This window comes from Hippocampus zosterae, chromosome 7, assembly GCF_025434085.1.
Source record: "Hippocampus zosterae strain Florida chromosome 7, ASM2543408v3, whole genome shotgun sequence".
NCBI lineage: Eukaryota > Metazoa > Chordata > Actinopteri > Syngnathiformes > Syngnathidae > Hippocampus > Hippocampus zosterae.
Genome location: NC_067457.1, coordinates 8448364 through 8463925, shown reverse-complemented (window position 1 = coordinate 8463925; position 15562 = coordinate 8448364). Strand labels below are relative to the sequence as shown.

The 15562-nt window shown below is 40.8% G+C and overlaps 1 protein-coding gene across 1 annotated transcript; it reads right to left on the bottom strand.

Moving 5' to 3' along the window:
- Positions 1-46: 46 nt before the first annotated feature.
- Positions 47-14333, bottom strand: gsg1l2b (gsg1-like 2b). The gene is made up of 5 exons (XM_052071266.1): positions 13827-14333; positions 12878-12925; positions 9464-9616; positions 1356-1467; positions 47-1188 (listed from the first exon to the last, which is right to left on the bottom strand). Exons 1-5 carry the CDS (start codon positions 14125-14127, stop codon positions 888-890), a joined length of 915 nt encoding a protein of 304 aa, XP_051927226.1. The 5' UTR covers positions 14128-14333; the 3' UTR covers positions 47-887.
- Positions 14334-15562: the final 1229 nt, after the last annotated feature.

Sequence of the window (15562 nt, the reverse complement as noted above, 5' to 3'; positions counted from 1 at the left end):
TTTTGGGAGTGAATGAGATTAATTAAATGAAACAAGACACATGGGATACTGTTTCAAATACATTTAAATAACTTAGTTGTGTGTTTCCATGTGTACATTTAGATCGTAACACAACATCCAGATACATGATCGGGTCACACAGAATGCAACCCTTCACTGATCACATTTGGCAGTTGGCACAGTTGCTACTAGAGAACGAAACAGTGTTGCCGTGTGAGTGTCTACGACACTCATTGTTTGATGGAAAGCATCTTGTAGCGAGCCAAGGCACTCGGCACAGCCTGTCGAGACTTCTGCTATCACTGTAGTCTACATTTTTAAAATATACACATTTACACTCTCTTATGAAGGCTGCACAGAAATTATTCTACAACACCCAAGCTCCATTTTCTCCAGATCTCATCTTAGTGCAGTCACAAAGATTCAGCACTTTTTCATTCAATTAAAAAAAAAAATCTACTTTTCAAGAATGTATTTTTCGTGCCCTCTCATTATACAATACTGTATAACAAGACCCAATACAAAAACTTTCCAAAATATTAAATGCACATGGATTATGATCAAAGTCTCATTGGTGGAGGTAATCAATCATTACAAGATTTGTGAAAGGAAACTATTTGAGACTATGTTAGATCTGATTTTACTGAACAAGTGTATATAGCAATTTACAGGGCACGGAATTAAAACAATCAGTTCTTATGTTGACCATTTAATGCACCCTGTAACCTGATAACATGATAAACCGTCCACTGTAGTAACTGCTGTCCGTGAAAGGCTTCATCTGCAAGAACACATTTTACTTTTTTGTTGGTACCCCGCCCCCCACCCACCACTTCCCAGTAATTAAAACCCAGAACATAATGATGTTTGATAAATAAATAGCTCCTCTAGCAGTATTCTTCCCCCTGCTGGCCCGGCAGGTCGTTGAGGTCCAAGAAGATGGAGGTGTTGGAGAGTTTGCGGCCGTTGGACGAAAGGTCCAGAAGCTCCTCTGCAGTACTTGGCACCGAACTGATGTACATGTCCCACACCTGCTCGGGAGCGTCCAGCTCCAACAGCTTCTGCTTGATCTTTAAGTTCTTCTCAATGTTCCTTCGCTTGTGCTTGAACTCCAGGATGGTTTTGGTGTAGCGGTTAATGGTCGTGACGGAGGACGCCATGCACGCTGTGAAGGAGCTCCACGCTAATCTAAAGAGGAGCGTGATTTAAATGTCACAAATACGGGACATTGAAATACTTCAGAATACAGTTCAAACTAATTAAAAAGAAACGGCGCTGAGAAACAGCCGTGCACTTGTGCTTCCTTTTCAAACCAGAACATTGCACGTAAGAAGTATGCACATTTGTTGACTCACATGTATGACCAACTGTAGTCCCATGTCTGAGGTTTCCAGTCTTCGGGGCCCAGACTGACAGTCAGCTGGAAGGCTGTGGTGAACATCATGTGGGCCACCATCCCCAGCAGGCCTGTGAACACACGTAGAAAAGAAACGATGCACTTCTCAAGTATCGCCACTTGGGGTCAGTATAACATTATATGAAACAGTGGAGTCAGCCTATCGTTCAGTCTACTAACCAAACAGATTACCGGTACGTGTATTTTGAGGTCGTGATGAAATAAATGTTTGAGTGACAATTCCACATTTTGGATTAAAATAAATAAATAAATACATAAATAAAAATCCCCATTCATTCCAAATGACACATTCAATAACATTCCCGTTTGAAATTCTTCAAGTTCTCCTCAATTGCTTCACTTGGAGAATGTTTCTGTCATGATTCTGTTTGTTTTCGAATACGTTTTGATTTTGTTTCTCGTGTGCTTTTGTCTTCCTGGTTTGGTTTTGTGGCCACCTGTTGTCAGCCGGGTCCCTTTGTGTCAACCAATCAACTCCCGCAAACGCGTTGGATTTTGTTCAGGTGTTCCTTGTTATCTCATCAGTTTGCTTGTATTTCGTTTCCTGCGTGCGGTCAGTTTTTGTTAGATTGTTGTGTTTCTGTCATGTTGTTTTGTTTTTGATCAACGGTTTTTGTTTTTTTTGTGTGTGTATGTTACTGTGGTTTGTTGTGGTTTTCAGGACTTTTGTTTGTGTTTTAGTTTTTCCACTGTACCCCTGCAAGTGTTTTTGTTTGTTCAGACACTTTGTTTGGTCTACCATGGGTGTCTACCATGACCGTTTCTCAATGTTTTCACAATTCCCAACATTCGAAAACAATTACAAATGTTTCATCAACATATTGTACATGTTTCACCAGTATAATTCCACGTCTTTTGATATCATTCAGTGTTGTTTCTCTGCATTTCCTCTTTCAAGATCGTTCCATATGATTCAGCAGCAGTCCAAATTTTACATTTTACTTCCACATCATTCAATATTGTTGAATATAAATCCACTTTTTCAACATATTGCACATTTTTCACCGATATCATTCAGTATCGTTCTGTATCACATCATATATTTATATATTTGAATGCCTTCCAACGCAATTTCCACATGATTTAATTTCATGATAACTCCTCATCATTACATTTTCCGCAGTCAGCATCTAGCCCCCCCACCCCAAAGGGCATTTCTAGTTGTTATGGCAATTTGGAGCAGTGTAAACCGAAATGAACTACATAATTTCCATTCCACCAAGTTCCATAACTGTATTGTTCCGAACAGTTTGAGGCTTATGCAACGCTGTAAATTAATTAGAATAATAATAAGTAATCAACACTGTGAATGTGTGCACGTGTTTGAGTAATTTTCCGCCCATACACGAGCCGCCGGGGAATTTATCTCACAGAAATGCAAACCGACTTGTTCACCAAGCTGTGTATTCATACATTCATCTCAAATTCCTGTGCCAGATCTTGGGGTGGTGCCTGATGTGGACAAAAGGAAGTGGATGGGAAAACGGCACATTTTATCCAACAATCCTTATGTGCACACTCATGATATTGTCAGACAGCTTTGTGTCAGATTGGGTGTTATAAATATGAGATCCTTGTCTTGACACATTCACTCAAGTGGTACTTTAGACTTTCTGGCCCCAATCAGGTTCCATCCCTTTGTACGCAAAAGGTCCTCATGGTACAATTTAAAACCTACACACCTGTAGTAGTGGTCTTTCTGTTTGAATTTGATTAATGAGACATCAGGATGACACGAATGAGGGTTCCGTAGCACCTGGTTGTCACGAGTCTCGTATTTAAGGATCGATGTGGTTTTGCGAGCTCCCTTTACGGCAGCAGTAGGTTGTTAGCACAATGTAAAATATGAGCTGTAAAATCCTTAGTGTGTTGGTACATTTTAGTGGTGTTACTGTTGAGTGGCCATGTTTATGGCAACGTGCAGGCACAGTTTATGATAATCTAATTTACATACGAATTGTCCCCACACCAGATTTCTCAAATCATGATTCTGCCTTGTTTGCTTTGTTTTTGCTGTCTCCGGCTGGAGAGTGGGCGTTCCCTTACAAGTGGCACCTGTCTCGAATCTGGCCTCGTTACCTGTCTAATTTAAAAGCCAAGACTAACCCACAACTTGCTGTCAGATTATTAGCCTTGGTCACGACTCTGTGTACAAGTGCTTAATTTTCTAGACATTCTTGACATTTTGTCTCATAGATTTGTGTTCGTTGTAAATATACAGGTATATATATGCTGTATGTCATGTTCCTGTCCTTGGCCTGGCCAGCAGGTGGCAGATTGAGCAGACTTTCTGGCTGCACACCTGCTGCCAATCTTTCAATCAAGGAACTGTGTATTTAAGAACCAACAATCTGTCTGCTGGCTGTCGGGATATTGTTTATGCCTTGATGCTTCCTTGCCCATAGACTATTTTTTGCTATAGATCTCGTCGTGTTTCGCTCTTGAACTCTCGGTACCAGTGGTTTTGTGAGTATTGGATTTTATTTTTTTGAATTGGCTTTCTCTGGCGTGTATTTTGGATACATTGTTTTTGTTTGTCTTCGCGATCCTTATTTTACTCCCTTGCCTTTTGTGCAAGCGCTTTTTGTTGTTCGTTGTTTGTGCCCTCTGGTCCTTGTTTTGACCAGCGCTTTATGTTTCTACTTTGTCGGTGCGATTTTTGTACATTAAATATTTTTGCTTCGGAGACCTTGTCTGGCGTCTACACTTCTGGGTTCCAAAAAACTTGATTCGGTTAGACTGAATCGTGACACTGTATATATGTGTATATATACTGTATATATATTTTTGGGGGGTCAAATCTGTTGTCTGGACCTTTGTTTGTGGAATTCAATTCTGTCCGGAGCATTCCGGACACCTGAGAGACAAGACCAGCTCGGCAGAGTTAGAGTAACTTTTCAGACAGGGGTGTCCAAAGTCGGTCCTCAAGGGCCGCTGTCCTGCCTGTTTTCCAGCTCTCCCAAGAGCAACACACCTGATTCAAATAATCAGGAATGTTCTAATGCTGCTTCAGAGCTGGTTGATGATCTGATTTTCTGAATCAGGTGTGTTGCAGCCAGGAGAGCTGGAAAACAGGCAGGACAGTGTCCCTCCAGGCCCGGAGCTGGACAAACTGTTTTAAGTGATGGTAGGTGTATTCAACGCTTCATTCACAGGCATTATCATGCAGAAATGCCCCACTGGATCAACACCAAAATGTAAACAGTGCTTCAGTGCTTTTTTTGCATCATCTATGAAACAAAATTTGGCAGTCTGAACTCTCATACAAGTCACAAAATAATTGTTACGTGTGTCACTTTTGTACTAGACCACACAATGTTATACACGCACAGCTACGTCGCAACTAAAGCATTAATATTGAAAGAATGAGGTCATATCGTTTCCAGGCAATACCATGAAATAAGACTATCGAGTGAAATTCCACTTTTGATGTGAAAGATGCAACAGCAGATGGTCTTTTGATGGCACAAAGTCAAAGAGAACGAGTGGACCAGTAAGGGCAAAGCAGACAGCAGTCCGTCCGCCATGTGGTTCGCTATACGCATGCATGGGCACTGCTGTAATGTCCTCCGCCCTTACGCGCATAAAGATCAGAGTGCTGCTTTGTTCCGGTGTCTCAGAGGTTTCATTTACAAGCGGGTATACCGCTCGATTTATGCACATAATCTTTGCTATGGATTACGACAGTATTTTTCTTTGTTCCCCTCTTTGACCAATATGTGTCTATTGTCCAGCAATAAATTGTACACATCACGTGTCACTCGATCCAACATGGATGTACTCATGTTTTGTAAATTTTGCCATAAAAGTGAAATATATAAATCAAGAGGTGCATTTTCAGCTCCTATGCCTTTTTCAAAGTGAAACTAATCCCTGAAGTATTCAGCATTCAAGCATTCAATTTTCTCAAAAGTTGACAGCGCACCTTATAATCCGATGCGCCTTATATATATGGATCAATGTTCAGATTTTTTGTTGACGCAGTATTTTAAATATTCTGACACTGTAGCTTCTATCTTATGCACCTTATAATATGATGCACCCTATAAATGGAAACAGTTTTAATATTCATTGAAGGTGCGCCTAATACTCCGAAACCCCTTATAGTGTGGAAAATACGGTACTAGCAATCAAGGCACATGTTAAGAATAATAAATCCTTCCTTTAAGTATCTTACTTTATATTTATATTTGAAATTAGATCTGCGGACTGGAGGAAATTAACGTGCGGCCTGTTCTAGAGTTGTCACCCTGAACAGTGCATGCAGCAGCCCCACCACCGGGAAATTGCCAGGTCCAAATTGCTATTCCGGGCTTGGTGGTGACAGAACTCACGCCTGATGATCAGTGAGTATGTTTGCTGTAAATTTGAACTACCCTCCTGCTCAAAGTGGGGTCCATAAACATGTAGTTGGATGAGTTTGGTGTGGAAGAAATTGAAAGCCATGACCTCAACTCCAAATCAAACACAGGCGAGCGAACAGAGACAGTGAGCCAGACCCTCTCTCTGGAGCAACATCAATTCAGTATTCTCTACTTAAAATGCGAGGCAGTGTCCTCATACATTTGTCCGTAAAGTGTAACTTTTATCTTTCTTCCTCATACTCGCCATACAGACAGTTAAACCCTAAAAGAAAGTGCTGTTTTTATAGTGCTAGTAAAGCTCCTCAGCCACATCACAAGTGCATCGGCAGGCAGTAAAAGTAGAGCTCCGTATTGTCCTTGCACACTCTCACCCTCTTCATACTCCCTTTATTATAACCATGGATGATTAACAGCTGGTGGAAAAAGTAATCTTGTGTACTGCAGTGACTACCAGAACCACCTTCAATAAATTCATCCAGTTTAAAAAATAAATGAAAAAAAATAAAAAATAACATAGATTCCCATGTTCATTCATTCATTTTCCGTACCGCTTGATCCTCACGAGGGTTGCGGGGGGTGCTGGAGCCTATTCCATCTGTCTCCGGGCAGTAGGCGGGGGACACCCTGAATCGGTTGCCAGCCAATCACAGGGCACACAGAGACGAACAACCATCCGCGCTCACACTCACACCTAGGGACAATTTAGAGTGCTCAATCAGCCTGCCACGCATGTTTTTGGAATGTGGCAGGAAACCGGAGCACCCGGAGAAAACCCACGCAGGCCCGGGGAGAACATGCAAACTCCACACAGGGAGGCCAGAGCTGGAATCGAACTCGGTACCTCTGCACTGTGAAGCCGACGTGCTAACCACTGGATACTGAGCCGCCCCTAGATTCCCATGTTGAAAATTTTAACAAGAAGATTTGATGATAAGCTGGAGAGATGAGCCATAAAGGGGGCTGAACTTAAGTTATGGTGTTTTGTTTTTTGTCTTAGCTTACCTATAAAAACCACAGACCCTAGGCAACTCAAAGTTCTCCTTTCCAATTATCAAAGTCACATAAAACGCACACAGTGGCTATGAAGTTTCAGGTACTATTGAGATAAAGAACACCAACCCAATGTAGGCTTTTATTTTGGATTGATTTAATCAGAAATAAAATAGAGCAGGCATAGAAATGCAAATCAACATTTCCACACCTGTTCAATCAGTTGTTTACCAATGTCGATCATACACTGTTCGGTAAACAAAACACATTTTATGCCACTTTTCTTTTTTTAAACCAGCGTGTTCAATTGCAGCCAGAAGATGCTTGAAGACTCATAAGACAAGAGCTAATTACCCTCATGAATAAAACAAATAAAGACGACTTTGGATGCCCGTAAATGTTTGGAACAGATGTTGGTGACGCAGGCGGATATCATTTTATCTTGCTACCGAAACGTTGAGAGAGAAAATAATCACAAGAATTCATATATCAAAGAACGACACCATTACATAAATTGCCAATGTTGGAAAAACTCCTCACATCTCCAAAACCATCACTTTAAAGAAAAATGAATAAATAAATGAAAAGATCAAAATGACCAAATCAGGACTTTTTAAAAATGTTACTGTTGCAAAACTGCCTAAAACTTTACTGTTATTTTTTTTTTTAATTGCTGGGTATATCTTTTATGACAACTGTCCTGGAAGTTTCCAGACACATGTTGGATGGGTTTCAGTGGTCATACTATATGATGGAAAGGAAAAACGGCATCATCCAATGTAACCTTCAATAGAAATGTACATTTAGGGCTCCAAGCATATTTAGAAGCGGTTCCGCTCATTTTTTTTTTTTTTTGGTGTTTGTTTTGGTTTTTGGAGCTGTATTACTCAAAACAAATCGCTTCACTCAAGTTTAACCGTCCCCTGCAGGTAAAGCTACGGAAGAGGATTCAGATATCAGGCACACTGCATTATAAGGCACATAGAATAGAAGCTAAAATTGTGGCTGCGGTTGCATGATGTTTCCACAAGATGGAGCTCCGCTAAAGAATACAATACAATACAGCTTTATTTTTTTTCTCGCACTTTCACGACCGCTGCAGCTGTAACAAAACACTTTACTTGAATGTAGTATTTTAAATGTTCTGTAATCAGAATATTGAATCATAAAAACAAGGGGTATCTGATTATAAGGCGCAGTCGACTTTTGGGAAAATTGAATGCTTTTAGGTGTGCCTTATAGTGTGGAAAATATGGTAAATTAAAATAAAACAAAGTTTCACAATGCAAAAACGCTACAAATTAAATTTGAAATGTAAGTAACTCGTGTTTTGCTAAAATCAATTTAAATGAATGAAAGAAATAACTTGGAATAGGAGCCCACTCATCTGCTGCAACACTTCTCACCTTCTTATCGTATTGTTCTGGTGGCACAACTCTTGTTTTTTTTTGTGACAAATTAACTCACAGCTGATCTGTATCAAAGGCTATTATGCAATTCCCTCTGAGCTCAATTTTCTCCTGCTTAAAAAAATGTTCAAGGAAAAACAAGAAAACAGAGAGCGAAATAGAATTTTGCACTGGTGGCGCATCTATTACCTTTGAGAAACCTAACGCCTATTTCACACAAATGAGCCCACTGCTGGGGGTGTGGACACACACACACACACACACACACACACACACAAACATACACAAAAGAGAATTAATGTTTCCGAATAAATGTCTGTGTAAAAGTCATTTTCCACAGAAGTTTATTTGCCGTTTTTTCAGCCCTGCGGGTGTTTACCTCACATTGGAATCAATTTCATTCCAAATTGCCTTTTAATATTTAAACCCCAAATCATACTTTTCATCCATGATGCAAGACGTCATTGGCCTTCTGTTGCACCAATATCCTTAATCAAGACAACTGCTCATGTGGAGCCATCGGAATGAACTACTGTCAGCTATTTAATGTTGTTATTGTCATTATATTTCAGTCTGCTTAAAAGTGAGAATCTTGCCAACCGTGTTTTTTTTTCTTCATTGGCCCTAATCCTCTTCCGTAGAAAACAGTTTTAAAATAGGCCATTCATCAAAGGTGCACCTTATACTCCAAAGCACCTTATAGTGTGGAAAATACGGTAGTTACACTGTCTATGTACTCTTTGATTTATAGTACGACGTCAAATTGTACATACATAATGCTATGAAGATTTTCTTTCCAAACAGTTTGTTGAGTCAAACCCCAATAGAATGAAGTCGCTAAGTTTCAACCTTGGGAGCACTGTAGGGCATCTGTAATTAAATGGACACAAAGCGTATACAGAGGCACAGGCTCAATTATTTAGCCGATGGGTCTTAAGTAGCGGGGAAGTCAATCATGTCGAGAAAGTCGTTGCGGCCAAGCAGACTATCTTTCCCTGCACCCAGCCTGGTGGTCAGCATCATTTTCACACAGTGGATTAGAGAGAAGGTCATCATTAATTCCTTCACCAAGAGACGTGGTGGCTGACATGAAAAGTGGTAAGAGATCTCAGACGGCTTTAACTGGCCTCAATAATAAGCCTGGTTGCCGAAGCGATCCACAAAACGGATTTATGAGGTTCAGTTGCTATGAAAATGCATGCACGTGGTCAGCTTTCCAACTTGAAAGTTTATTGCACCCACAACGTTTTCAGTTTATTTGATGCTATCTGATTTCAACTCACCTGAAAGCACGGTGAATATGGCAGCGAAGGCATTGAGCTTCAGGCCATCGATGACGTTGCCAAACTGGCACACTTCTATCCACATGAGGATGCCCCCGGTGGCCAAGAGCATGATATACAGGCACTCTGCGACAATGCACAGCCACAGCACCCCTATGGATGTTGAAGATAGCACAAAAACAGCGTTTTGAGTCTAAAGGGTGGGTGAGGGAGGCGCGGGGTGTGATGGCAAATTCAAATTGCTGGAGTGCAGGAAGACATGGTTGAGTGACTCACGAAGTGAGTGCAGGCAGTGATATAGCAAATAGGGGAAGGGGAAGTGAAGAAAAATATGGGCTAGGTAAGTAAGGGCAATTGGAGAGGACGTGCAGAGAAGCGGGTGGGGGTGGAATGAGTCGGTGAAGGTCGGATGAGCGACCCTGTCACCCATATGATTAACCTTCACCGTCAGTGAAAGGATATATAACCCGCAGAGGGGCCTCTAGCACATGAAGGAGGGAACATCGTGGCGTAAAAACGATTGAAACCATCTAACGGAAGCTATGATGCCATGAAGTATATCACACAACAGCCCGAAGCGTTTGTGATATCATTTATCATCAAGGTGTAACAAGGTGGTATCATGATTGCCTAAAATATCCTTTTTGGAATGTTGGACACTTTTGTAGCTTTCAGTTGAAAAAATTTTAGCTCAGAGACTGTCTTCAGCCATCGGGAATTTTTTTGAAAATTCTAATAGATTGTTGCCTTGAGATATGAGTCGTCCTGTACGGTATATACTTTGACCAATCTTACTGCAGTTACTGAGCTACTTACTATAGTTGTCGTCGTCCTCTTCATTTGTGTTTTTGTAATTGTATTTTACTGCCCCCGGTGGCAAGGTTACATACAGCAGAATTAGCCACCATTAAATAATCAAGCTGCATGAACAGTTTAATTCTTTACATTCTATTTGATTATGTTTTAAGTGATTGTAGTGTGATTTCTTATTAAAAACACACAGTGCAAAAACATTTTGGGGGTGGCTGGAATGCATTAGCGGCCTTTCCATTCATTTCAATGGGCAACTATTATTTGAGATAAGAATGTTTTAAATTGCGAGCGTGTTGATGGAATTAAGTAAAGTCATAGCTCAAGGCACCACCGTACTCGAATGAACAGAGCCCGCAATGACAATGTGAAACATTATTAAACAAGGGTGCTCTATTGTGTAAAAGGGTCTGAACGTATAATTTTTAATACATTTGCAGAAATATCAAGTCTTTTTTTTCCCCCCATTTTTAATTATCAACAAATAAAAAAACAATATATTAAATTAAAATGTATTTAATAAAGTTTGGGATGATGCAGTACCATAACAAATGATGCATAATGTATGATGAATGTATCTGGTACAACAAAGCATTGCTGAAATTAAATTCTGGAGAAAGAAAACACGAGTAACCAACAAATGAAATTTTGTCTGCTGTTTTAATCTATTTCTTTAACTTTGCATCAGATGAGCAAGAATTATTAAAACAAATTGTTTTCTAGGAAGTATTTACATGAGATTACCGGTTTCAGCCTATGGAAGTGAAGCCAAGAAGTAATAAGCAGAACATTTAAATATGGTATAAAAGAGGCATCGACTGGCCTGTCTTGACCGTATTTTTGATTCTATAGCACCGATAAGACTGATTCACTGGCAACGCTTGATGCCAACATATTCAAACATGCTGTAATGACTAAATCTGACTCCTGATGAAGACGATGATGGTGGAAAATAGGACCCAAGTCACGTGATTGTCGATGTGTTTTTAGCTGTTCTGCAATCAACTCAAGCCAAAGCCGACATTCGTGTGCCTGACAATTCATGTTGTCTGGTTAAAGCAGATTGGCTGCCGAAGAATAAACAGTGAACATTTAAGTGTTCCCTGGAAAGTCACATTGGGCCATCTGGGTGCGTTTGTACTGCAGCTCATTCCTGGAATGTTCCGAGGGGCACTATGTTTACTCATTGCTGCGCAAAATGTTTTTTTTTTTCTTCCCGATTTACATATTACATCGTGGATTGACCTGTTTGGGAGATTTTTACAGTTTTGTTTGCCACGTGCTACTTAACTGAATTTCTATTTTAGAAACCACGACAATATCCCCACCCCCCCACTTCACCCCCCAATATTATCAGTGTTAACATTCAGGGTGGAGGACTAACAGAAAGGATTGATCCCTAACGGCACAGCTAAGGGAACCGATAAGGCGAATGAGAACGAATCGATGGAAGAGATTGATTTTCACCTCCTACCTGGCGGCAGGTAAATCAGTGCTAAGTGCTAACGGCTCCCTGTGTAACATTAGACTGGAGTAAATAAGCAGTGGGGGTGACTTCATGACTCGCTTGTGTTTCAGGTAGTTAGGCAAAGATTTGTGATTTGATTAATGAATGTTTGGATTAAACCAGGGGGTGCCCAACCTTTATTGACGAAAGATCTACTTTTCGAATAACCAACCTCTCGCGATCGACCCGTTCCTGCGCGCACTTACACACGCATGTGATGTTAATCAACGACCGTAACGTCCCCTAAAATGAATGAAACAGAAAAATAAAGTAGGCGCAAGAGTTTGTGAGTTTGTGGAAAGGAAATTAATGTCTACCTCCGTCGAGACCTGACAGGGAGGTATACGACGCACTTTTCGCAGCCCGTTAACGATCGTCGGTTAAAGGTGACCTGCTTTATTTGATTTTTTTCAATACTTTATGTGAAAGTGAGACTGATAGGATGATTAGGGTGCATGAACACAAAAAAATATATTAACATGCACAGAAACAAAAATTTTTTTTTCCTCTACACCCCTTGCGATAGAATTGGGACCAGTTCACGAGCTGTTGGTCGATTGCGATCGACGTAATGGGCACCCTTGGATTTAACTGTCAATTAATCGATGAGTTGGATTAAAAAAAAAACAACAATTAACGCAATTTTAATTTCCATTCTTTTAATCAGAAACAGGACACTATGTCAAAATGACATTAGTTAACATTCACTTCTTGGGTTGGTCCGTAAACGTCAGAAAATTGGCTAATTTTTGGATCTTTGTTTTTCAAAGTAAAAGTATATTTGTAAATGTCTTATTTCGGTCAAAGACCAACATTTTCGTGGAGAACCACAAGAATCTGAGACTATTTATTGTTAAGAATGTGACATTTTCACAAGATCTTTAAGCAATTCATTGATTATTAAAACTATTTGTGGTTTGATTTTATAACATGTCTAGTTTTATTATTATTTTTTTTTACAAACAAAAGACAGAGGACTATGCTTCCCCCATTACTCTAATCTCATTAAAAAATGTTCATCTTGATAGTTTCAGGGAGCATATGTGATGCTCAAATATTTGTTTTTAGCATTAAAATGGGATTCATTACCAACTTACCTCTTTCATTTGCAGGTGCGACATAGATGAAATTTCGGCAGTTTTCACCTGTAAGATATAAAAAAAAAACAGTCAATCGCTGCAACGACACGATCGATAAAGGCATTTCCACTGTCCATTGTCCACCAAAGAAATGATCAAAAATAGGCTTTGCGGCTTCTGTGAGGTTATCGATCCCTCTTGCTCCCAGATGGCTTCATTGGAAGTGAAATGGCATTCGGACAGAATGTTTATGAGGGAATAAAACATCTTTACATCTGAAGAGTTAAAAAAGAAACAAAAGAGGTTTTGGAAATAATTTCCGCCATTTTAATGAATGTTCTGAAGTCCTATTTGGTGGCGCTTGTGGTTTGCGAATGTACCTCACAGTTTTGAGGTTCAGGGTTCGAATCTCTCTAGCCAATGTGGAGTTTCTACATTCTCTATGCAATCGTGTTTTTTTTCTTCTCATTTTTGCAACAACATGCATGTTTGGTTCTTTAAAGGCTCCGGATTGTCCACAGGTGCAAATGTGAACATGAGAAGTTGTTTGTATGCGCACTGAGACTCAGCCTGAACATCAGTATTTGTCATAATGCTTGCATTTCAGAATCCGTGCAGTAAGAAAAAAAAAGCTGAACAAAAACATTCGGGAAGACCAAGGCAATAGTGAGAATAGCAGGAAAATACTTCCAGTGTGAAATTTACATTTCAGGATCATATATTTTTAATGTGCGAGACTCTTGTGAAGACCAGGCTTCTCTAAAATGCATGAAAGGAGGAATCTGAATGAATAAAATGAGAATGGGAGCGTGACGATGGATGTGTTGCGCAATCGCTTTGTGCGATGGTCGCTCAGCAGGTTATGAATGAATAAAAAAAGAGAATATTTTGTCACACTATGACATCAAAGTGCTTGTCTCTGCATTAACAGCTGCTAAACTTCACCCCGTAGTTGAAAATAATTTACCGGTCATGTTGATGTTCTGCTCGCAGGAGAACCAGATGCCGGTGTGAAACTTTCTCATGACGTACTTGTCCTCGCCCGTCTCCCAAATGTACTGCACCAGCCGCGTGTCGTTCAAATTGGAGCTGTTGAACCTGATGCAGAACGACTGCTTGGTCGTCACCGGGCCGGTACAGAACGGTTTGACCACCTTGCGGGTACCGGCGCACCAGTGGCTCGTTCCAAGAGCCGACACCGCGAGGAACAAGGCCAGAAAGTTCAAGGTGAGAGCCAGCGACGCTCTCCGCCGCCGGTCAATTCCCATAGCGGCGGCGAAACCGGAGGAGTGAAGACGCCTGAATTAATCCCGGATCCGAGTGATTTCTCCTCTTTCAAATCCTCCCAATCCGATTATCCCTGTTGATACATCCGCGGCTAATTACTGTGCGGATCTTACATGCGTCTCTCGCATCTGCCTCTCCTCTCAAACTCACTCTCTCATTTTGTAAGCGTGCGCCCCCGTACCCTGCTAACCCCCCTCCCCTCCCCCCTCCCCGTCTTCCAAACACACACGCGTGCGCTCATCTTTTCACCCAAGGAGCGCTAGTGGCATAATCACGTGACGCACTCAATGCTTTTGTAAAAACACTCAAAAGGATTCATCCAAATAATGCACTTAACACAATGAAAATCATTTTTGTCAGAATTCTTTTTCAACCATTCCTATGCCCATCCATCCATTTTCCGATTCACTTAACTCATTCACTCCCAAAGACGTTTTTAGACGTCTTTTCAGACTTGGTCCAGAAATGGCTGGTACTGAATGAGTTAATCATCACAAGAGCCGCGGGTGCTGGAACCGATCCTAGCCGTCTTCGGGTAGTTTATGGACACTGAAACGGTTGTCAGCCAATCGCAGGGCACGTATAGACGAACAACAACTTACAATCACACCTCGGGAGAATTTCGAGTGTTCACTGCGCATGCCGTACGCGTTTTTGGAATGTGGGAGGAAACCGGAATACCCGGAGAAAACCCACGCAACCATGCCTGGGGAAAACATGCAAATTCCACACAGGAAAACTGGAGCCGGAATTGAACCTTGCCCCTTTGCACTGTGAAGCGGACTACCTCACTCGTCGAGCACCGTGCCACTGTTCATGTGTTAATAGGATATCGGTAACCAAACTGAAATCAGGCACTTTGTTTCACAATAGGAATCTATTCAAAGTTGATGTTTGCATTGTGTGTATGGAAATTGTTTGGGTACTGGTGATGCCACAAAGTAATGTGATGTGGAACGTTAAATGGACTGATTTTCATTTTCACCACCGTACAGCAAAGCAAGAAAGATTGTGGTCCAAAGGGGGTCAGAAATAATTCGTTTGACCCATGTAGTACTGCAGGCACCAAAATGTATCAATGAAATGGAATGAACAAAGGGCAGCACAACAGAAGACTGAGCCAAAAAGTTATCGGTTTGAATCTTTTTCTATATCTCCACAAGCTACGGGGAATGACAGAGAAATACATTCACAAACTCTTGGTAGAGGCATTTAACAAAAAACATTCTTGTCGGGAAACCGGACTGTAACTCGGCATCATCATCACGGGTGTTCACTCATAGCTGCAGACGGCATTCTGCAAATGGTTTCAAAGACTCGTCTAGATGGAAAGAAAAAAACTGAAAAAAAGAAAAACTGCTTTCCATTATTAATGACACCGTAAAATACGTTGAACAAATTCAAATGCAGTCTTTT

Excerpts from the sequence above, each read along its gene's own strand:
- gsg1l2b (XM_052071266.1), bottom strand. The coding sequence starts at position 14,127 with ATGGGAATTGACCGGCGGCGGAGAGCGTCGCTGGCTCTCACCTTGAAC. Across the intron at positions 9,617-12,877 it reads CGCACCTGCAAATGAAAGAG|GGGTGCTGTGGCTGTGCATT; the intron begins GTAAGTTGGTAA and ends CAACATCCATAG. Across the intron at positions 1,468-9,463 it reads CATATTCACCGTGCTTTCAG|GCCTGCTGGGGATGGTGGCC; the intron begins GTGAGTTGAAAT and ends GTGTGTTCACAG.